We start from the raw sequence: 25,110 nt of genomic DNA on the forward strand, positions 1-25,110 counted from the left end.
TTCATGTGAGTCAAAGTGCTGTCGTTTTACAGTAAATGACAATAATTCAACGTAAACAATTACTCCTTTATCTAAGAAACACATTGTAAGTCAGCAGCTGTGAGGCGGCCTGTCAACATAGAATCCCATGTTGTTTATAGAGGCTTTGACAGACAGTTCGACGCAAATGCAAAGTGTATAAGATCCAGAGGTCCAGAGCAGCAGAACAGGTAATAATAACAATCCTCAGGCCCCGACAGACTAACATGGCTTCATGCTCCCGGTCCAAATACTAACATGGGTAATAAAATGGAAGGAGTTATGAGTAAAAGGATGTTTCTCAGTCTGGAGATGGTACAGTGGTTTAACCCCCCTCCAAGTCGGAATCCACATGAATCCGCTTTGGCTGAGGCCCGGATCCCACCAGAACCTTCTAACCTGTGTCCTCTGGCAGTTTCCCTCTCAGCTTTTTTTTTTTTCCTACCGACCGCAAAATCAAAACAGACACAATACAGTGAGACACGGGCCACTGTCTCCCTCAAAACAAGTTTTCACTGCCTTTTAAATACACCAATAAGACGTCTGTTAGAAAGGTTCCAATGCAATACAGAAGAGTTTTATGTTATTCCTCTGGACATAAAGGCTACGATCTGTACTGCTTCTTTAAAAAATGCATCATGCAGCAAACAAATGCCACAGAAGCATAAAATTAGTGTTGATCTAGACAATCCTCCCTCTACTTTTATATTTTGTCTCCAACTCTTTTTTTATGGCTCTTTAGTTGCCACATGCTCACCAGCTTGCTGACTTTGCCAGTCTACCGATTAATTGTTGGCAGCAAAACCACCAAAACATTAAAGCTGCTCTCCGTAAAAACCGAAACGCTGAGCTGAAGGACAATAAAACGTCCTGTGGAGAGGAAATGCCGAGACACCTGAGCACGCAACCCGATTAACAATTTTGAGGTGAGAACTAGATTCTTAACAGCGTCGCCCAGAAGTAAGCGATGATTTGCACCGCAGGCCTCTTCATCTGTTGGAGCGTAATCATAGAAATGGTTCCCAGTTCCCCCAAAAAACTGGCAGCAAAGAACTGTCTAAACCAATATCAGAGAGATACGGGGGAAAGAGCGGCAACCGTCAGACCTTTGTATCATTCCTGACACTCAACACGCACATGTCAAGATATACAGTTGCTAGCGGCGCAGCTCCGTGCTGTAAACCTCTGGGAGTGGAGACATGCTATGATCTGTACTCCTACTGTAAGAATGCATCCCGGGGTCTAAAACATATTTATGCGCGTGGGGTTAAAGGGGGGGGGGGGCTGCGTGGTGAACGCGTCAGGGATTTCCACAGCTCTTCACACGTAGGAGCGGTTGTAATGTTCTTTGGCGGGCGGCCAATGAAGTCATTCCTCGGTCAGCTGTGAGACACCGGCCTCATCTGGAAATGCAATACAGCCGCGAAACTCGGCTTCCAGGTCCGAGAATACGGAGGCGACATCGTTCCAGCGACAAAGAATTTATAGTGGAAGTGACCTAAAAGCTCGAGGTCGCGTCTGGGAATGACATTACCGACAGAGAAAAATCTCACAGGCGAAGAAATTTAACACAATTACGATTAAACATGGTTGAGAATGAGATTACAGTGCGATGATAAAACACCCCCTCCTCTTATGTGAAGCGCGCTTCGTGGTTGCCACGGCTACCGGCATCTGCCTCCCACATGCTGGGATGCTGTGGATCCTAAACTGGTTTTAATGAGCAGGGGGGGAGGAAGTCAACACTGCTTTTATTTCAGTCAGCACTTCAAACACATCTGTATCTGCGGAAGCCACGCTGCCTTCAAGTTCACATGTGACCTTCTCACTAATGAAACGACCGAACCGCTGACAAGTCCTGATTTACTGTTACATCCTGTGTGAAATATACAGCGTGACGTGCAAAATGTAAGAGGGAATTCTTCTTTTTGAGGGTTTCGCTGGATGTAATCAAGGCCACATCTGTTATTAGTCACTATTGTCATCACTACTCCTTCATTTTTCATTTTTCATTTTTATTGAATCAGTTTTTTAATGGTTTTGCACTGAACATGAAGACACGCGACAAATGTCTCAAAAGTTATAAAGGCCACAGGACTGAAACTTGATTTACAGTTCCCCCATAATTCACTGCTTCACATACTCAGAAGCGAGCGACGTGGAAATCTAGTTCGTATCGACTTTCTAAATCTAGAATGCCGACATTAATATTGGGGATAAAGACGGATGAGATTACTGCCCACAGAAAGTTTTTCCTCCAGACGATGAGCACGTCTACATGAGCACCAATAAAACGATCATTATCTGATTTATGGAGTTACAAGATCATTCAACTGGTCATGCAAACAGCGTAATGCAAAATGCTTTATTGGATAAAAGCTGCTCTCAGTTCTCAGTTTTACTCGCCGCGTCTATTCCATTAATCCAGTTTCTTTCATTCTTTTTACATCAGCGCATTTGCAAAAACATAAAGGAAAGCGGATGTTGTTAAAACCAGAGCGGATGTGTTTTCTGCTCATATGCATAACGTGAAGAAGGAGAGCAATATTTCACATGTTTTGCAAACCTAACAAACGCCACAAAAGGACAGTCCGACCGGTGGAGAGACCACGATAAGCAACGTCATATACTTGGAAAGAAACCCAACTAATTGACTTTTCTTTTGCATTATTAAAGTGCATGTAAACACGTCAAATCAGATTACTTTCATAATCTGATTATCAGATTATTGTGGTCTAACAACCCACTTGTACAACTGGCCCATCCTAAATGAATGAATGAACAAATATATATTTTCTTAACTTTTATTCTTAGACTAAAATGATGTTTCGGTCGACTTAATCCACACCAGAAAACTGCTTGTTACAAATATAACCGGCTATCTCAGCAGAGGAAAGAGTTAAAAAGACTGACTTGTCGGCTTTCACAGCAAATCAGTCACTTCTGCTTTAGCGAGTCTGGACAACAGCATTAACATCTGTCCAGAACGATTTGGGCCGCTCCAGAGTTGAAATCCTTGAAGCCCACTCACACCTACCACACAACAGTGTTCAGAGCGTCCCAGCTGCGTGTCTCATCTTACATATTTCCCTATCGTACTTTTAATACCCGATCAATCTCTCTCTACACCGTTACACACAAATAAAGCTGTTGCTTTAACTGCAGAGGATGCTGACTGTCTGCCTTGCAGATCCTGGAGGGAGTCTTTCACCACAGGATCATGTACTATCCATTAAGTGCAGATTCAAGAATCCTTTTTTTTTTTTTTGTTCTTTTTACAAGATTTTCCTTCAGAGAACAAATCAACTGCAAACATTTAAAAAGTCAACCAGGGACACTGACGGAGCTAATGTTAGCTTAATTAGCTGGCTAGCTGTAGGTGATAAAATCTGTTGGCAGCAGACGTCATTTCATCAGGGAAAATAAGGGAAGAGTACATTTCGCCACAGTTATGTAAGAGTACGTGCCACATCATTACAGCTCAGAGACACGATCGTCACTGTAAGCAACCTTTATGTGTGAGCACTTCTGACACTACGTGACAAACCTGATTAGCATTTTGCCCCCCAGAAATCTAATTAACCACGATCGCTGGACATTTTATCTAAAGGAAACTATGCAGATGAATCCTTTAACGCAGGAAGCAGGAGGAGTCAAACTCTGACTCTGACCTCGTTATATGTGCGCGCTGGATGGAAGATGTGATTTCATCAATTGCTCGAAACAGATTTATTCAATTTGATCCTTTCCTTCAGATTTCACTTCTGGCTCCGGTATAATGGGAACACTAACTAGAAGACTAACCGCGGTCTGCGACCACAAATAGAAACACAAGTTCTGGTGTTTTGGATAGTAATCAGACAGCTTTCCGCTCTCCACAACACAGCACTTCATGGAATCATAGCAACATGTGTCAAACCAGAATGGGAACACAGACAAGCTGGAGTTATTAACTGTGACGACGGACGAGCTGAGCTGAGGACGAGAAGTGGAACCAACAACCAAACTAATTGCTGTTTGCACCTTTTTTACAATCAGCGAATAAGATTGTTGTGCGAGGATAAAAATTAAAATCGGGTCGTCATCATCTGCAGAGTATCCTAGTAAAGTTAAGTGTTAGCAAGTGGTGAGGAGAGACGCAGCCGTGAGTGACAGGACCTCTGAACCCAGCAGTAAAAAAGAGGCCTCGCCCACACCACGATCTGCCCTCAGAGCTCGGGGCGAAGGGCAGAGCGTCTTCGTCAAAGGCTCCCGTGCTTGTAAAACACTCAGAAATAGCATCGAGCGTGGTGAATCTCCAGCCGCACAGGGTGTCTCCTGACATGACCGCTCTGATTTGGGAACAGAACGACAGAATGCGTCTCTGCTGGGCTTTAAAACGACAACGTAACGAGTTTCATTCCTGCTGGAAACGTCCACAAATAGACGCTCACTGCTTTAGTGAAGCTGAATACTCTGGATTTTTATGCCCTGTATCTGTGACAGGTGTTGGACTAGCACAGAACTTCTGATCGTTAAAGGATAAGTTCACCAAAAAATATAAATACAGTCATTATCCGCTCCGGATAAGTGTTGGTAAATAGCGTTTCAGCGTTCTCCTAAACAACTGAAACAAAAACATTGGCCTAATCAAAGTCTCCTGAAGCCCCGATATCACAAATTGATTTTAAAAGGTGTCATTAACAGCCTCTTTAAGCCAAAATCTTCCTTACAGCAGCAAAGCCAAAAGTTTTAGCAGTGCTCACTGTGCAAACATCTTTTCGAATCATATTCTTGTTCTTGAGGCTTCAGGAGACTTGAATTACGACAATGAAGGAATGAAGGAGGAGCATGTTTATGTTTACATTTTTCATAAAGTCTCCATCTATTTCAGTTGTTAGGAGAAAGCTGCAATGCTGTTTTGCTGTGAAGCTCCAGAAAAGTTTTGTGGACTATGAAACATCTCATCATCATGAAGGTGAGAAGATAATGACTGAATTCAAATTTTGGGGGGTGAATTTAACCTTCAATCCCCCTAAAAAAAAAGTATTTCTGATAGTTGAGTTTGACAATTTTGCTCAAAAGTGATCTAACAACGATCAAAACGACGCAGCTTTTTGATCATTTTTGTGTTTTATCGTCTAACATCTACATCAAAATGAATGATTTCTACTTCAATAAACGTCTAAATATTGAGTTTCAATAAGGTGAGAAAGAAATGACTAAAATATATTTAAGTCACTCCAGGAAAAAATATAGAAACTGTTATAATTCTTACCATTTTGGCTCATACAGAAGTCGGATCTGTGACACTTCAAATAATGAAGAAGTAAATCTGATGTCAGAACAGAAAATAGCAGACTGGTTTGTAAAAAGTGTGAAACATCACAGGAGAGGACGGAATTAACGCTACTGTTCAAACATTCATGACGACTTCTGTCAACTTCATTTCCTCACAGAAGGAACCACTCTTTTCCAAAACTAACATCCACGCAGGTTCTCACACCAAATGTCTCAACAGTCACTAAACCGTCAGTTTTAGCGCTGAAAGATTCCAACATTTCTATAAAACCGATAGCTATGCAGTTAAGAGTCATATAAAACTGGCAAAGACATCCTCATCAAGACTTTGGCACATCCCTCGCTCGCACTAACGACCTCAGGCGCTCACACCAGCGCCGTTAATCATCCGCAAACACAGGTGAGCTAAAGTTGAGCCGAGCCACAGGCAGCGACGGGCTAATTCAGGCTTGCAGTCAATCCCTAATAGACTTCCAAGTACATCTTTATAGTCCCAGGACAGGCCTGACTCACAGAGTCTTCCACTAGGAGGGAAACCTAATCCCACCAGTAGCCCGTGAATGTGCTGTGGAAAAATAAACCACTCAGAGAGAAAGCGGAGCCACGGTGAAAACAGCCGTACTGTAAATACTTCCACTTCAGTAGATGGACCGCAGGATCACGGGGCCGCGCTGACAGTCCAAGTTATAGAGTGACACTGTCCAGTGCAGCTTACAAGCTCTAGAACTGATGCTGACTCGCATCTTAACATCTGAGAATGTAGAAGTTTGTTGAGGTCACATGCATGAATCTCCCAAAACACACTTACTGTGGGCAAATCAGCGTGCAGTGCACCTCTAACAGCCGCAGCATCACCGGGGGTCCGCGCCGTCTCCCAGGTTCCTCCAGGACCCAGCAGAGGTGAAGCGGGTCCTACCTGCGACCGCGGCTTCCCCTGCACACGCATGTGGAGGCAGACGAGCAGCAGCAGAGCCAGTCCTGACAGCATTCTCTCATGTGGCCACTGAAGCTGCACGACTCAGTCACTCGGGCTTCCACGCGAGTCCTGCTGGTGGCTGATCCCGTCGGCTCTCTGCAGCTCTCAGAATGTGCCCAAAAAACCCAGAGCTGATCTCTGCGAGCTCCCCTTGTAAACTGAGCTGGGGGAGGTGCAGCTGAGGGAGGTACAGGGGACCGGGCCTTTTTTTTTTTTTTTTTTTTAGAGGGGGGGGAGAGTGCAAATGAATAGGAGGGAGAGGGAGAGAGAGGCGGGAGGGAGGGAGGGAGGGAGGGGAGAGGAGTCAGGAGGAGAGTGTGTGGCAGCCACTGCTGACAGCAAATTGGAAGCCAGAGAGGAAGTTCGGGGGAATATTTTCAATGTGACAAGTATGAGAGGAAGGAAATTCTTGCGGGGCTGAAACGAATGTGCAAGCAAAACCGCCGCAGTTAAAACTGTGTGGAAATAATTGGCAGGTGGGCATGCCATCTTCCAGGGATGCCAACCAATGGGAGCTGCAGAATTACAGCCTGTTTGATACTACGACAGAAACACGGGGGGAAAAATAATAAGGAACCGAAGCCTCGTGAACATCATGAAGTGGAAACAACCTCAAATCAGAAACATATTTGTGTTGTTCCTGCTCTCGCAGGAGACACGGACACAATGAGATCCCTTTACTCTCCCTCAGCCCCCCCGATACCTAATTACAAGCTACGTTTCAGCACGACTGCCGCGGCCAAAAAAAGACCCCACTCATCATATGGTTTTCCTATTGTTTCCACAACATTAAACCCTAATTCACCAGGATGTACTGAGGTAAGGAGTACACTCGTCATGCTCATATCTGACAGTCCGTTTTTTTTTTTTTTTCGTGCAGATTATAAAGGCAGGCGGAGCGCAGCGGGGACGCTGACGGACCCGTTTTCTTTCTACGCGAAGAGACTTCTGCGAGGCGCGAGTCTGGAATGAAGCGTGAGATAATTGAAAGCTGTCCTGTTTTGAAGTGGCGCGCTGAGACCACAACAGGCTGCTGAGACGTCTACTGTTAGATGGCTGAGCACCAGGACACACATGGAGGGACCACGAGGGGAGGGAGGGAGACTGACAAGATAATATAATAAAGAAACTGACAGAAGCAATAACACTGCTGAGAGTTTAACTGTATGTTGATTATACGTTCCAGTGGAATAGATTCAATATCTCACGGGTCGTAAATTAGTTTTAATAGTTGACTGGCGCCCAGTGTCACAGATTGCTTCCATGTTTTCAACATGAACGCCATTATAGAGATTAAGAATGAGACACAAGTATCTAACTCCAATTTTCTCAATCTCAATTGCTAATTTAAATTGCGATTATTTTATCCCTTAGATGTGGTTATCACACGTTAACAGTTGGGAAAGGATAAGTAACAGAGACAGTGTACTTTATGCAGGGTTCGTACACATTTTTCAAGGTCAAATTCAAGCACTTTTCAAGCACTTTTAAGGGTCATTTACAACATTTTCCAGCACCTTATCGCTGGGGTAAAATACATATCTACAAGAATATACTCATGATTATTTTTTTTCACTTTTTATCACAATTATGTAAATTGTATTACGCTGTCAACATCTAAAATGATGTTTCATAATAGCAAAAACTTTAGAAATTAAAGGAGGACACAAAGTTTCATCCAAAAAAACGGGAAGCCACTTGGCGTTCTTCAGGTTCACTTGCACCGAGACAAAGAGAGACCTGAGAGCACCCTGTCATTTTCTTTTTTGACATAAACTTTTATAAGCTGTTCGCTCATTCATCAAAGTTTAACACTGAACGTGTCATCAGTCCAAACTGCATCAAAGTCACCTTCTCCTCAGCCATCCTTCTCTATTGCTACCAGGCTGCATGTGTGACCACACACACACACACACACACACACACTGATTTCATTTCTCCTTGTAATAAGCAAATTATCCAGTCTGATCCCAATGTTGCCAAGACACAGAGTTATAATGTCAAGCACTTTCAAGCACTTAAACTAAAATCCAAGCACTTTTCAGACCTTGAAAAACACAACATAGAAATTCAAGCACTTTCAAGGATTTCAAGCACCCACACGAACCCTGTTTATAGTTTAACAATGAACTCTAATGTCCAAAGTAAACTTCACTGGGAATTTAATAATTATAAACCGATCCGAGCATCATTTTCTGCACTGTGTTCTTTAAAACCCAACCCACCGGTATCATATACGCCAATACCAATGTAGCTGTTATGATGTGACGATTGGGACAAACGATAAACGGGTCGGCCTCTAGTAGAAACACAATCATGAGTTCAAACCCTGTGTGCTGCTCTAAGTTCTCCACACAGCAATAATAGAAAATATGGGCCGGCACAGACATGGCAACACACTTCTGGTGGGTTGTAAGAGATTGAGATTGAGATAAATTACTTTCGTTTGAGTCTATAAATTTCGTTTTTTTATTTTGTTTTTAGAAAAAAAATCCTGCTATTTCTGCTTGAGACAGATTGAAGGTAAGTTATAATCAAAACTGGAGTTAGTGTAATTCTGAAATTAAACACATTGTGATTAATTCAGTTCAGATTTAAATTAAATCAAAGCCACAGTGATAAATCTAAGTGCTGTATCGTAGGCAACTTCAACTGTTTCACCATTCACACCTGAGCTCACCTGGCCAAAGCAACCCACACGAAGGACCAACGACCCACAAGTGACTCTAACGACTCTGAAGCTAAGAGATCATACGTGTCTGTAAGGACAATCCCGCACAGAGTTTAAAGGGATATTCCGGTGTAAATTTAATCCATGGTCTAACACACCGTGAAACTGTGTTAGACTCCCTCTCGAGAGATCAAGATTTCTAATCGCACTCCGTAATCGTCGCGTCGGGACTTCCCCGACCCGGAAGCTGATGGAGGAGAGTTGAAATGCAGCTAAGCTAGCGGAGGTTAGATGCCCCGGACTATGTGCTGAGACCCTATTTGTACTGTTGCTGAAGTTTGGTGCTGTTCTGAGCATTATTTGTGGCTTTTTGGTGGCGGTTTATATTTGGATCCATTTACTGCAGTGTATTGTTGTCGTGCGGTCGTTTCTGAGGTTGATAAAACTCCGTAAATTAGCGGTCTGCTAACTTGATCTCTCGAGAGGGAGTCTAACACAGTTTCACGGTGTGTTAGACCGTGGATTAAACTTACACCGGAATATCCCTTTAAAGGCCTGCAACTGCTCTCCAGTTAGTTAGACCTGATGAGAAGCTGAAATAAGTCCAGTTGCCGACGATACAGCACTTAGATCTACCACGACCTGGATGACTGAGAACCTTCATCAGCACACAGTAATAAGCATACACCGTATTTCCTCGTGCACACATAATGAGCAAAATGCAGGTGTGATCTCACCACAGGGACGAAAGTCAAACAGTCCTTTGCAAAATGCTCAATGTTTTAAACACCCGCTCACCGTAATCTCCCCCTGTTAAAATTACAGCTACTGCGAAGCTTGGGTTTTACATTTTTGTGTGTTCTCACACATTAAACACGACAGGCGAGCAGATTGCCAAATATTTGCTCAGCAATGAAAACGCATGTTGGCACAACACTTAATAAATCGCACCCTGCCACCTTCCTTAATGTTCTGCAGAGCTGTTTCACAGATCAGCACAGGCATTAAGTCAAGAGCTGAATGTCTCCACACCTGCAACCGGCTCGGCTGATGTTGGACGAGTGTCAGCTGAGACACACACACACACACACACACACACACACACACACACACACACACACACGAGTATACACACAAATCTGGCTCAGTTCATCCTTCCAGTAGCGGCCGAGTTTCTCAAAACAAAACAGTAGCAAAAGGGAAATCGTTAATGGCTCACTCAGCCAGCTTTGTTTTTATAGTTCACCCTCATCGTCGAGTCCCATCATCACACACACACACACACACACACACACACACACACACACACAGGAGAGGACCGACTCTTTTCAGCAGCCTCCCTGATCTGCCTCTGATGTGGACAGATCTCATTACGGAGGCATAGCGCCCAGAGGTCGGGCGGGGCAGGATTGGCTCTCCAGTACACCCCGGGGTCTTTGTTTCCTTCAACGGGCGGGTCAGCCCTGAAGCAACCTTGGCTCCAGGCGCCCGGGTCCTCCGGGCTCCAACCCACACACGTCAGAGTCATGCTCTCCAGCAGGTGGGCTCGACATGACTGTACACCGTCAGGCTCCGACACACACACACACACACACACACACTCGCACAATAGCCGCATTCAGCTCCTGTTCTGAGCCTCCGTCACGTTTCCAGCCCGTCTTTGGCGTTTACCGTTCTGAGGACGTCTAACTCCAGAGCTCATTATCAGAACCTTGACTGCAGACATTTTTCGCAGGTGTGGCCTCGGAGGGAAACACTCTCCCTGGCAGCTGTGGCGCCTCCATCATTAATCTGCCCTACATCACGCTTCATACATGCTCACACCGGAGGATGAAGGAGGAGGCTGCAGGGCCCCCCGGAGTTGCGCAGAGCAGTGAGAACATACTTTCACATGTCAGCGCGCACATTCACAATCTCTGATAAATCTCTTTCAAAACGTATTCCGACATCTCTTCTGAAAAGTCGACCGTTGTCTGTGAACCGGGGCAGAAAAAGTCAAGAAAAGGCAGAAAGTAGGAAGAGAAAACACATGATTTCTTTTTTTTTTTTTTCTCATCTGGGATACATATTAGTCAGCAGGGCCAGGCATGTAGGTCCCATGATTGTTTCCTCTGAGCGATGTATTTGACTGAAAGAGGCAGCGGTGGAGAGGAGGAAGGCGGGTTAATGAATAAAGCAGGTCGAGAGGGGATTCGGGCTGGGGAGGGGCAAGGTGTGGCTGAGGGAAGCTGCTGTTTCTATCTGTCTATCGAAAAAACAGCCGATGGCACCGTCTGCAGCGGAGATATTCAGCAGTCACTGTGCACCAGAAGTCTCCCACCGTGTGCCATCCTGAGTCAGGTGCACAGCTCCTGCATGTGGGCTTCACTTCACCGTTACTGTTAAAGTCTCGCTCCTCGAGCACCACTTCCCCGTCACCGCCGTGACCTCCAGGGCGCCTGAGGAGATTCACCTGAGAGTCTGAGAGTTTCCATCAACCACCTGCTGGCTTTACTGCACCACCATCTGCAGTGGCTCGTCTAAAACACGACAAGTTTGACAAGTTATACTGTTTTACATTTCACAGGACATTCACAAAGTCTGTGACCGTGGATGACACAAGAAGGTCTAATCGGTTTGTGACCACAAAATCAGGAATAAGTAAATAAACGTAGAAGCTGAGAAACGCTGCACAGCTCAGGTCCGCCGTGTCTCAAGTGCAGATGTTAATGTTTTCACATCGCCCCGTGTTATTTCCCCTCTCACCTGCCTCAGATAATCGTCCCCGGGTGGTTTTGCAAGTCATTTACAAAACGCTGCCGCAAAGCTGTTGACCAGGTCCTCCCGAAGGTCTCGTGTCCCACTGATTTTGATTGCTCTTCATTGGCTCCCCGTCAAATACAGAGTCCAACAAGAGTTCCTGTGACAGCTTATAGCGCTGTGTATGATCAGACACCCTCCTACATCAAAGATCGGCTGCAGAACTGCGTCACCGGTCCGTCTGGGCTCGCTGGTGGTTCCTCGATCTAAGCTCAGAAATATCCTTTAGTTTTTACAGCAAGTGTTTTTTGGAGGTTGCGGCTCTTTAACTTTGGAACTCGCTCACATTTTTTTGGACTTGCCTTTCTCTTAATTTTCTTTTATTTCTGCTTTAAGTGTGGTTCATGTCTACATGTAAATGTGTATATCGTAACTGTCTGTGAAGTTGCTTGCCTGCTTTTCACCACATGTGACAAGGGAAGTATTAATAGTAGAAGGTACAGAGGAGATATATCACACATAGAAAACTAAATAGCATTAGAACATTTTCAATTGATGGAACTGCGTTCAAGCCGAGTGTCATTATTCTCTCTCTCGCAGACAGCTTCTGTAAAACCCATGTCAATGTTGCACTTTTGCCAAGTAGAGTATAAATAACAAAACCGGGCCACAGAAGTGTGTGAAGTGAATTAAAGACCTGCTCTTCACAGCCAACGGAAAACTTGTCAACCACTGAAACATTCTGGGAAAAGTTTCACTCTGCAACTCTTTAGGAAGTGACTGGACTTGCATGAAGTCAATGATCATGTATGCAGATAGACTCGTGACACCTGGACCTTTGCAAAGCTGACAAGCGCTCGTTAGAAGTGGAATTTTAAAATATACGGTGTCGGCCCATTCTTTACTCCACACTCTCCTCAACAGGAAGCACAAAACTGTGACTGACTGACAAGACAATGAACAAATAGACCGTTTACACTCCTTTAATCCCATGCGTGACTTTATCTTTATACGACTTCTGGAGGCTGTTTGTCAATAAAGCTGTTAGACGCCATCAGATAAGAGTCTAATTTACAGCAGGGTTTGACCCTGAGCAGCAGGCGGCCTACAGCACAGACGCTCTGTCAGGAACAGATTCACACGTCTGTGAGCGCGCACGCAGAACATTTATAATTAATCAAGACCGTTCGCACAGACGCAGATATCACAACACCTGCAGTTACGAACACACACGTAGGTGCAGCATCCCCTCGCACACACTCCTACACACTTATCTTACTCTCAAATGACCCCCAATTCCCGACGCCCGGCGAGCGCTGACCACACATCGAGAGCTCCAGATCTCTGACATTCCAAACAAACCAACGAGGCATGAAATGTGCTCAACTGTCTCTTCAATTGACAGCCACCCAGATAGCAGCCAATCACTGTCAACAGCCGTCTGTCTGCGGAGGACCCGCGTGACCGCCGGGCGCTAAAAATACAACCTTGGATCCGCGTCGTACGCCGTCATAAATCAGAGACCAAGGCGCTCAGATTCACGGCTCTCTGTCCTTGAAACACACTCCACTGTGGAGCTCAACCTGCTCAGTGTCGGCCACCCTGATCACTCCGCAACTGTCCCCAAATCACCATCGTCCATCCGTCTCGTCAGCACGTCTATCCTAGATTTAGAGTTCAAGGACAGTTTGAGGAAACATATATCATAACTATCCGAGTTTCTATCTAAGTATTCCAAGGATACAAACAATATCTTTCCATCTTCGTCTCTTGCCCCAACACACAAATGGCGACGAACACATTTCTGTACATGTGACTAAGATCGGAAGGTGGAGGCTGGAATTTGAGGAATATCCTTGAAAAAGTTCTGTGAAGGAAAATATCTTTATCTCCTGTACACACAATGTTAGACTTTCCTACAGGACAAATACAAGTATTTGCTAGTACAACTGCCAAAATACACATCACATTTAAGTGGAATAATGACGATGTCTTCATAAGATATACAGATGTTTCTTTATAATATTCATGAAAAAATAGAAACTCCATTAACATTCGTCTCATTCAAACAGTCTAGGAAGATATTTCTGCATTGATTTTGACTAAATGGGTGAAACAAGCTGGACGCTATTGAAAAAGAATGCCAGTGTTTTCATCAAAAAATGCAGATTTTTCAATAAAATATTGATTAAAAAAAGGAATTCCACTTAAAAAAAAATAAAAACAGGTGTGTCTCATTCAACCAGCACAGGAAAAGACATTAGTTTTGAGTCAATGGATCAACTGACCTGGAGGCTACTGACAAAAACGGCCGATGTTTTCATGAAGAAGTTCAGTTCGTGTGATGTTATATCATGTTTTGTTTACTGTGAATATGACTGCCTAACTCTGACAATGGAAAAGCACCATAGAATAGAAATACAATAACAAATACAATATATAAGAGGATATAAAAAAGCTTTCCACATCAGTGATTTCACACAATCTCGTGAAGGCCTGTCTGATGTCGTTTTGAACAAGATCAAGGACAAATAAAAAAAACATTATAGATGTGATTGTGCAAATACTTAATTCATTTCTGCTGAGTCCGATATCTGGCCCAGCTGTTGTTGTGCTGAACCGCCAGAATACGATAAGGAAACGGAGGGTCACCGCCGAGCTGAACACATGCTGCCTCCTACTCTTCCTGCAGTCGTCTAAAGTCCCGCGTCACACCATAAAAATATAGCCCACAAAAAAAAGCCTTAAACTACTGACTGCCCCTCACACAGACATTCATAACATTCTTAAACTAGTTTGCATTATCGTATATGATCAACCAGGACTAAGAGTGAAGCAACACATGTCTGAGGAGGAAAGAAAACTGACCATTTTTCAGAGGAAAATAACAGATCACATGAAAAAGACAGGATATGAACAGAGGAACCGCCGCAGAGCTGGAAACACATCAAATGGAGATCCCATCAAATGCACACACTTTGCTTTTTCACAGCTTGAAACGGGCCCCAGCGGAGCGCAGCAGAGGTGTGCTGGTGTAGAAATATTCGCTGACCCCGAAAGCCCAGAGCTCTCCAGCCTCCTACCGGAGCTCCACGGGTCCAGCAGAGCCAGATAGGGCCGACGTGGGCCAGTGAGAGCCAGTAGGGGGGGACAGCAGGGCCCATCAAGATCCAGGAAGCTTGAGTTCCACTAAGACATCAATCTGTCATCTCCTGCACATCTTTACTTCTCAGCCAGCGGTTTTCTGAGCAGTCCTCCAACTGGAATTCTCATATTCGAGCCCTCCTGACAGCGACAAGTGCCCAACCAAGTGTCATTAAGCAGGATACTGTTTCTGTACGAGCTGCTCTACAGCTGGACCTGACCCGTGGAGGGGATCAGAACCAGGACCTCTAAATCAGGATTAACTTAGCTTTACGTACAAACATTTACACAAATACTTAATTCTTGAATGCACACTTGCTCAGCCACGGTTACACTTCCAAAAATCTGACTTCAGAAAGGTCTGCTGTGTAACATTTTAAGATAAACTGTTTAAAGTTTAAAGGGATATTCCGGTGTAAATTTAATCCATGGTCTAACACACCGTGAAACTGTGTTAGACTCCCTGTCGAGAGATCAAGTTAGCAGACCGCTAATTTACGGAGTTTTATCAACCTCAGAAACGACCGCACGACAACAATACACTGCAGTAAATGGATCCAAATATAAACCGCCACCAAAAAGCCACAAATAATGCTCAGAACAGCACCAAACTTCAGCAACAGTACAAATAGGGTCTCAGCACATAGTCCGGGGCATCTAACCTCCGCTAGCTTAGCTGGATTTCTACTGAAAAGCTGACTAAATTTACCACTCTTCTGCGGCAGCTTCCTGTTGACGGGAAGTCCCGACGAGTCGATTACCGAGTGCAGTAGAGTTCCGCGGCTCATGGATGAAAATGTATGATTATGACTCCATGGAAAAGCAATCAAAGTTCATATGTGTCTTACCTGCCAGTTTATAACAGTTATTATCGAGAGCGGACAGGGAAAAGAACGGAATTGAGCATTTCTAACCGCACTCGGTAATCGACTCGTCGGGACTTCCCGTCAACAGGAAGCTGCTTGCAGGAGAGTTGAACTCTGTTTTAGCTTTCAAGTAGAAATCCAGCTAAGCTAGCGGAGGTTAGATGCCCCGGACTATGTGCTGAGACCCTATTTGTACTGTTGCTGAAGTTTGGTGCTGTTCTGAGCATTATTTGTGGCTTTTTGGTGGCGGTTTATATTTGGATCCATTTACTGCAGTGTATTGTTGTCGTGCGGACATTCTGAGGTTGATAAAACTCCGTAAATTAGCGGTCTGCTAACTTGATCTCTCGAGAGGGAGTCTAACACAGTTTCCCCACCTTGGAACTGGGAGGATATCCTGATTAGATCGGACCGAGAACCTGAGGACACAATGTCACTCACAAGGTAGCAATGCCAAAAGCATCCCGTGATTATTCTCTTTTTTATTCTAAATCGGAGCGGAATGAACTCCTCATTCCCTGTCCCTTTGTTCCCGGTGCTACACATGTAATATAGTATTTTAGAGTTTGTTTTGTCGTCCTTTTATGTGTTTATTCAATGTACAGGAAACATTTTTGCGCTGTTTGTTTTTTGTATTTATCTTGTGCCCCTGACTGCAGTTCAAGTTTCCCATCTGGGATAATAAAATGACTGAACTGAACTGAACTGAACTAAAGAGCGTATTGTAAAGACAGCAGTTTTCTCCTGTCAGTATCCATCATAACTGTTAGCGTATACGTCCAATAACTGAAGACAAGCTCTGCTAACACTAATCTATAACCGTCTGCAGTGGGTAATGGTGGGTGACACTCGGGCAGCTGGGGTTTGTCGTGACAAAGATGAGATTGAGGCATCTTCGCCAGGCGGGCTGTATATCAGAGCACTCATCCCCCTTTTAACAAGTCTGCCTGTCCACCACAGCGGGGGAATGCATAAAACAGATGCAGCTGTCAGAGGAGAGACGTGAGGAGCGGCCTCGGATGTTGTGTGATGAGTTTGGGCCTGAGCTGAGCTCTGGCTGCTGGGAAACGTGCCAGTCAGAGAGAAAAGAGCGCGGCTGCCGAGACCTCGACGCTGCAGCCACATTCTACCTGCCGTCTTTATTAAGAGACGACCACACGTTAGAATCCCAAATCTGTCGGTGTGATGTTTCACAGCTTATCAGCGAACATCACGGCTCGTAAAACACGCTTTTCTTTTTGCGCATTTAGCATTTTCCAGATTTCAGAGCTGGTTTTCTTTGTGTTTCATCATCGTCCTCCACCTGCCTGAGAGGAGCAGCAAGGGCGTAAAGCAAACCCACCACCAGGTCTTGTATTATTCATGCTAGATACCGTCAGCGGGGCCCGCCGCCGCCGCCAGAGGAGAAGTGTGCGGTCAGTGATCGCCCTTTAAAAATACACACACCCTTCTCAAATGCCCTTCCTCGGTATAAATGGAAATTCTCACCATAAAGGGATCTTTCTTTCGCTGCTCATCTGAACTGAGTATCCACATTCAGCAGGGCGCAGAGCCTCAGAGGTGGCTCTTTTTCCTCCTGACGTGTTCATATTCACATGTGATTCATTATAAATGTTCAGCGTTTTTACGCATTTAAAAGACAAATGGTGATCCTAAAGGAACTCACCAAAGGATGTCAGGAAATCCCAAATACCTGACAGAAGTCATTTATAGTCCAATAATTTCACTCCTATGGCGTGGTGGTCTCTTTCTTAGTTTATATGCAACACATAATGTAAAATGTGTCTTACATTATATACGAAAAAGTTTCCAGTCTATTTTTGAGGTAGATAAGATATTTGTAAGTACGTTAGCATTTCCTGTGTGAATGTCACATGTGTGATTTGTCACCCTGGATCGTGGCTTTAGCTCCAATCATCAGGTTTAAGATGGAGGAGTGATGGAGACGTTGTTTGGTCGATCTGTCAACTGCAGACTCAGATATCTCAACAACTGTTAGACGGGTTGCTGTGAACTACGGTACAAACATGCAAGATCCCCTGAGGATAAACGCTTTGGTGATCCTTTAGGATTAAGGCCAGACGTAACTGTAGTGAAGCCTAAAAACCAGGAAAAGAGACGACACTAATTAAACAGGATGTAACGATATATAGTGTCTCAGCTGTTGCCATGCCAACACACTAAAGGATGCTAGTCTACACAGTAATTTAGTTTTTTAAGATGGTCATTAAGTAGGCAGCTGTTGAGTCGTTCTTGTCGTGACTTTGCCTCGAGTCGTGATAGACAACACGCTGGACGCCGACCAGTCAGCTCTCTGTCTTTTAAGTCCTGCATAATGTCGTCGCAGAGGATGTACAAGAACAAATTAAAACAAACTGACATCCGACTGGCTGCGTCGTGTTCAGAAAAGACGGCTGTGATCTTTCTTCCGTTCCGCTGTTCCGACTTGCAGCACCGGCGTCGTCATTTCTCTTGTAGCTCTCGTTGCATTCCTCAACAAGGTCATCTGAGGTACACTCAAACAAACCCATTCATCCCCACCCAGCAGCTACAAACCTCTCAGTGTGATGCAACCCAGAAGGGAGAGGTTGCCCACTGCCAGCAGAGAGAGACTCGGTGGGAGCCTTCGAACGAGCCGCACATTAAATCTGGGACAACGCCACTCAGAGTGTGAAGAAGTTACGTCCATTGCTGTGCGTCCTTACCGAGCTCTCAACTCCTGCCGGGCCTCCGAACCATCTCCTAAAACTGTCAAAATCAATATCATAATTATAATTTTACTGACAGTGATTCAATCTCTGACGCACTTTCCTTCAGTATTAGTTACTATAATCCACAGTGAACAGAGTATCTCCTCCATCAGGATTCATTTAAATCAGTTAATAAATACTTTCATTTAGACCCAGGCGTGGTTCTGTTTATTCCGCTGAAGCGGAGAACTGAGATCAGTTTAATCGAGATGTCACAATTTTAAATGTTTGAATGATAACGTAAGAAATGATTGCTGTCATCCGAGTTTTCCTCTTCCTCTTTCCTTTTGCCCCGAAAACGAGTGCAAAATCATTGAGATTCCACTCCGCTCGCCGCTTTCTCGTGTTTACGCTCGCGCAGAGATCAGTGCTCGGCGGTGCTGTGGGTCAACATCACCGACACGCAAGTACTTTTATGTCAGAGCGCTGTGAGGCGTCCAGGATGTGGCGTCAGACGTCGTCCTGGCTTTTTTGTGGCATCACTGCAGAATTTCAACGCCAACGAAAAATCTCTCACAGGAACAAAAATGACATAAACAATGTTTGTTTTCCATATTTATGTAGACGAAAGGCCAATGCATTGACTGCCTGTCCAAACTCGTTCATGTCATCTGTTGTGTACTGAGTGCAGCGAGACTCAGCAGTTCTGCAGCGGCTCGGTGGAGCCAGCTGAGACAGGACGAATCAAGAAGGAGAGCAGAGCAAACACACAAAGAGAGCCGAGCGTCCCGAACAGAGAGCAACTGTTTGTCTTGCCTCCACTCTCTTACGGTCAGGATGTCGGCCGTCTGCGAGGGAGCACAGGCACTAAAACGGAATGAAAAACAGTGACAGGCCACTTAAACCTGTGTGGGCCGACTGTGGAGTCAAAGCAAGGCTTCCTAAACGTGGAAAAAACTACAGCGTGACCCTGAAATCTGCCTGTTCTACCTTTGTTTTGGATTAGTCAAACCACGTCACCATTAAACCTCGGGCAGCTCAGGACAAGCAGTGACGTGCGCGTACAGCAGACAATTAGGGCTCGCTATCAAACAGAAGCTCCAACGCTGCTGAAGTAATAAACCTTGATTCGCCCCATTAGGTTCGGTCGTAAAAACCCGATCGACACGAGTCTCTCTAACAGGACCAATTTGAGGGTGTCACTGCGCCGCGTTCAGAAATATGAGATGGAGAGCTGCGGCGGGGGGGGGGGCCAGAGGTCGAATGGACGGAGCTGGGTTGTTATTCATGCAGCATGAGAGGTGTCGGGGAGAAGCGTCAGGGACCACACAAACTGCGGCCGCTGCGGGAGGAGACGAGGCTTCAGCAGCACAACAAGAAAACAACCTGCACGATTTCTTCAGAACGGAAAGTTGAACCAGCTTCCAACTTTTTTAAAATATTGATTCAAAACATTTGGAGGGTACACTCCAAATGTTTTTCATTATAACGATTAAGTAACTAAAATGAGCTCACTGCAACAAACAGCAGCAGAGAAGAGTAAAATAACTCAGAGGAAAGCTTCGATAATGCCTGAGTTTAAAGGTGCAGTATGTAAGAATCGGCCACCTGTTGAATGAATCCTTTAAACAAATAGGAGGCAGCGTATCGCAAGAGTAGCCCGAACTTACATCATCTAGTTAGTTGTGCAGCTAGTGGTCGTTTTCACTCGGAGCGCCGGGGGAGTGTCGGTGCTGTTATTATCGGACCTCTTGAGGTAAACACTGACGAGGGGCGAGCTGGTTAGCATGATAACTTTAATATCAATATCTCTGCAACCTAATACATGACTGTATTTGACAAAATCAAAACTGATATTTCTTCACATTCTGTTGATAATTTCGGTTATTTCTGTGAATGTTTTAAACTAAAATTCTTGCATACTGCCTCTTTAACGTTTGTTCATGACATTGCTCCTTTCTTATGGTTTAATTGTGTCATTTTCCAAAAGTCACCTATAAAGTATAAAAGTATAATTCATAATTCATAAGGCTCATTCTGTGTAGCAGATTTAGTCAAAAGCCCCTTTTAGATAAGATGTCTATCTAAAACGGAGGTGTAATACTTCTTTTCCAAAAAGCCGCCACTTGGCCGTCACTGTGGTAGGCGTAAACTTGTGACGTGACGTGAAGCATGAAGTTGGGCGTGAACAGTGAAGCAGGTCAAATGTGTCTTCAAAATAAGAGCTTTACATTGCACCCCATTGGAGTTTAGAACTGGGTTCTTAGCGGGGGGCTTTTAATTTGAAAGTAGCGACCGTTAGTAGCTCGCCGCTACAACAACAAGCGGACAACGAAGACAGCTACAGAGACCGAGGAGACGCTAGCATCTCCTGGATCTCAGCGGCTGTCCAGTTGCTCATCTTGTCGTCCGTGGATGAAGTGATGGACTGACTGCTGCGATCAGCTGTTTCCTGGTTTTAAAACTCCCCGGCTGTGGGTCGCACAACAGTGCACGTCATCGACACCTACGCCCATCTCACGCAATTGGAGGTGGAAATAAGTGCCTTTACCGCCTTAAGGGAAGTTCATCAGCTACCCTTTTGGAACGTGACATGCTGATATGCTCTGTATGTTTTCAATCACTGTGCCACAGTATGTGCTCACCTGATGAATGCTTGCATGTTTAATTCGTAGCCTACTTTCAACATGTTGATGTTTTCCCTCCTATAAACAGTTGGTCAGCTGGCTGTTCTCTTGACGTCATCGATGTATTCTGGGCTTCAAGAAATCCACAGGATCTCTGTGCGGTGCAGAGACAGGCTCTGATCTGCTGGATCTCCTCTGTTTGAATAATCAGAGAGTTGTGGTTGATTGTCAGTTCGTCGCCTCTCAGTGTCTCGGGGACGTCGCACCGGTTTGTACAGCTATTGATCTGTAATGTCGTATTTTAGTAGTGACTTTTTAGCGCCCGTAGTATTGTAGCTCAGTGAGTTAGTAAGTTGTTTATTTTATTGCATTTCAGTTTTAAATCACTTCAAGTTTAACATTAACTCACAATAGCCAACAAAAATAGTTTGAGGCGAAGGACCACATGCGGTTTGTGTTTTGGAAAACTGGACGGACCCACAAGGGGGTACTGCTAGAACAACTACACAAACAAGGATCAAATTCATGATTCTTCCATGAAATCTTTCCCATATGAACCAAAAATACAATATCCATCTTGGTCTGTCATTGTTCTTCGGCTCAGAGAAAGGATTAAACAGTGTGGTTTGACAGTGCAGTGGAGAAACAACCGAAAACCAAAGTCTTGTGCAACGAATATGTGATATATATGCGACCCGCTCGACTACAGCGTGATCTACCCACAGAAATGATCATTTTGTTTCCTCACTGTGACACATAAACACCTTTCAGACACTGATACTATGTTCCTGCTCGTCCAATATGAGAGCCCGTCAAACATTTACATTTCAGGGCTTCTGTCCAAAGTGACTCATACATACATTCATACACTGACGGCGGCGGCTGCCATGTAAAGTGCCGATCAGCACATCAGGAGCAGTTTGGGGTTCAGCATCTTGTCCAAGGACACTTGAACATGCAGACCGTCGTCAAACCTGTTCGAAATATTGAAAGTATGTGAAACACTTCCAGATAATTTACATCCAGTGTGACTCCTGAACAAAATGACACCATCACCATATAGATTGGTTCCCTATAAGCCTCACTTTTACTACACTGTTCAATCAGACCACCTGCTTGATCTTGAAGGTTGAATTACAGCACAAAGGAAACACGTCTGCCCTGCTGCACCCAGAACAGGAAGCGGCATTGTTTTCCACAGTCACTATCCCCCCAGGTAAGAAAAAGTACCTCGCTGATGGAGGAGGACAAGAAGGAGAAGAAGAGTATTGTGAGGTTCCCCCGCTGACATGTGTTTCTCCTTACTACTGGGGCTTTCTACAAGATCAATAATCAACAAAACCTGCCCACCAGGGGAGGAAGTAACTGATTACAATAACACAATTCACCGTAATTAAGCTGTTTTTCTCAAAACACCAGCACTCCTCTCCTCAATGAGCTCTGAGTTCCGCAGGCTGGACCTCTAGATGCACGGCTAATCGAGCTAACTAGCTAACAGCAGCTGCAGTTAGCAGCAGTTAGCAGTTGCTCTGGTGGTGTGCTGCCCCCTGGCCAAATCTTACATAGTGACAAAGTTCCACCTCTTATGAAGCTGACATGTTCCAATCTGAAGTAACCTGCATTTATCTAAATTTGGATATAAATGTATGAAATGTGAATGTGTTGATCCCTGACTTATTAAAGTATTTTGACATGTTGTGAGGTATCATGTTGGGTCAAGCAGAGTGCACTAAACCAGCTGACCGGTCCAGCTGATCCAAACAGGCCCCGGCGATGAGTGACACTTCAAACAATCCGCTGGAGCTGCCAACTCCTCGCTTCTTCCCTGCGGTTCCTTCCTGCTCCATGCTGCTGTTGTTGCTGCTGATGAATAGCTGTGCTGCTTGCTCCCTCCATCAGGTCAAGCTCTCCCCCGCTTTATGGCCTTTATATGTCAATATGTCTGCGGTGACATCTCTTGCTTTGAGCATTATTTACAAGCGTATATTCCATATGTCACGGCCTGGATCTGCTGGGAGCTCTTAACGCTGGATGGGGAGAGCAGAGACTACCGGAGTTTCCCACAATAATGTTTAATTTCAACGATGAGAGCGGTTCTGATTTAAATTCAATCATCCAGATGTTTTTACATTATCTCTTGGCTTGTAGCTGGGGGGATCTCCTCCTTAAATGGCTGGACCAGCTGAGAAAATCTCAGTGGGGAGAGTGATGAGAAAAAATGCCTCCTGCCGGAAAAAAAAAACGCTGGTGAGTTTGTATCCCCGAATTCTCAGCGGGAATAAAGAAACTGTTAACACCCGCGGATCAATACCTGCTCGGTTTAGACTCACAAATCCCAATTTAGTCTCCATTATTAACGCTATCTCAACTCCGCCCACGCAGGATCACCACGTCGTGTGTGTTGACGGCGCAAATGTGATCAAGGTCAACGTGAGAGCTCAGAGGGCTTTCTATCTTGATTAAATCTTAATGATGCAAAGATTGCGGCTGGATTACAGCGCATGGGAAAACACGCAGGGGTTAACAGAGCGAGGTCAGCGCGACCGACTGGAAATGAGCTCTTTCTCCGACGTAGTTCTTTGACTTAAACCCAAATCAGAAGCACGTTAAAGTGAATCCAGAGCGTTGAATACATGGCCAGCCATAAGCAGGCCCACACAGACGCTCGTGTCTCTGCAGCTCACGGGAGCTCACAGGTGTGTTTTCATGGTGTGTATTAAATGCAGGGTCAGGAGTACAAATATGTCCCACATCGAAATCCCAGATCTCCTGCTTCTGCCCGAGGGGGTAAAAAAACTTCCTCCTGACCTCCACTTCACTCCTCCACGTCATGTGCGAGGAGCGCTCACTCTGATGCTGTGCTGCCCTCTGCTGGTCACAGACGTCACTACAAACGGTCACACATAATAACTGCAGCTCCTTTACAACAAGTACAATAAACTTTCAGAATCCTCTTACATCGAATCTGTTTGTCATACTTTGTTTGGTTGAATGAATGACTTTTGGGATCCAACAAAGATGCCAGCTAATAAAATCAATGCTCGAGGCAGCTCATGCTACACAAACACCATGGATCCGGGAGAAATGGGGAAAGCCGTGGGATAAAGAAGAAGCTGGCGTGTGACCAGTTCGACTCCACAGATAAATAAAGCCTGTAGATTGATATAGACCATCAGACAACAACATGAATGAAGCTGCGTCGCGGCCAAGAGTTTAAAAAAACTGTGTAATTACATAAAATCACATGATACTGGTGACGACCAAACAATAATCTCTCCTGCGTGATGTCCTTTGTAAAGTTTTATACGGTGGCCTACCGTACACTTTCCCGCCACACAGAGAGACGTGTCATTCTGCCCGCACGGCGTCCCGTCGATCACCCGGTCCGACTGTCGCACGTAGAATCGGAACCCGATGGCCCGGCAGTTGAGTTCACAACGCTGATCACCAGGAACTGAAAAGAGAGTTTGTTACAGTTATATCTGATCAGATTCTGTATATCTCATGTTGATGAAACATAGTAGTATAGCAACAGCAGTGCAGCAAAGACACGGACAGAAACATGACGGCCTTTACTTTCATCAAGTGTTTCAGAGGATGCAACTTCACGTATTCACTTTAAATTCAAAACATAGCACGATGACACACTTTTAAGCACAGACCCTAAAATACATGGGTTAGCTTAGCCTTGGCTTGGTTCATCAGACATCTGTTCTGTTGGCATATCCTAAGTAGCTTTGAATATCTAGTGTGCAGAGACCATGAGAAGACGTCACTTTCCTTATCCAGACTTTAACATCTGTACAAAACACAAACAACCTCCTATTGTTTGGAGACATATTGACCTGGAAATCATATTTCTTCCCCAACAATAACATGTATGTCAACGTGTTACCAGAGACGTGGGCTCGAGTCACTGTGGTCTGGACTCAAGTCACTACTTTGATGACCTGACAGAAAATAAATTACCTGAGACTTGATGACTGTGATGACTAGAATGACTCGTCTGTTCAGTTGATGTGTCAGGTTATTCTTATTTTCAGACTTGTTTTAAGTATTCTGGCTGCTCGATACTGTTACACATAATACACAGGTGTGC

General features: G+C 44.8%; 1 protein-coding gene across 2 annotated transcripts in view; it reads right to left on the minus strand.

Annotated features, from left to right (window-relative positions):
- Positions 1–25,110, minus strand: part of thsd4 (thrombospondin type 1 domain containing 4) — a 53,819-nt gene that overhangs the window by 20,566 nt on the left and 8,143 nt on the right. The window contains exon 7 of one of the 2 annotated variants that reach the window (XM_030413295.1): positions 24,329–24,465. In XM_030413295.1, the coding sequence (XP_030269155.1) occupies positions 24,329–24,465 (137 nt within the window). Of the gene's footprint in view, positions 1–6,106; positions 6,452–24,328; positions 24,466–25,110 lie in introns of those variants that run through there. The other variant, XM_030413296.1, reaches the window with a different exon arrangement.

Source organism: Sparus aurata, chromosome 4, assembly GCF_900880675.1.
Source record: "Sparus aurata chromosome 4, fSpaAur1.1, whole genome shotgun sequence".
In the NCBI taxonomy this organism is placed as follows: domain Eukaryota; kingdom Metazoa; phylum Chordata; class Actinopteri; order Spariformes; family Sparidae; genus Sparus; species Sparus aurata.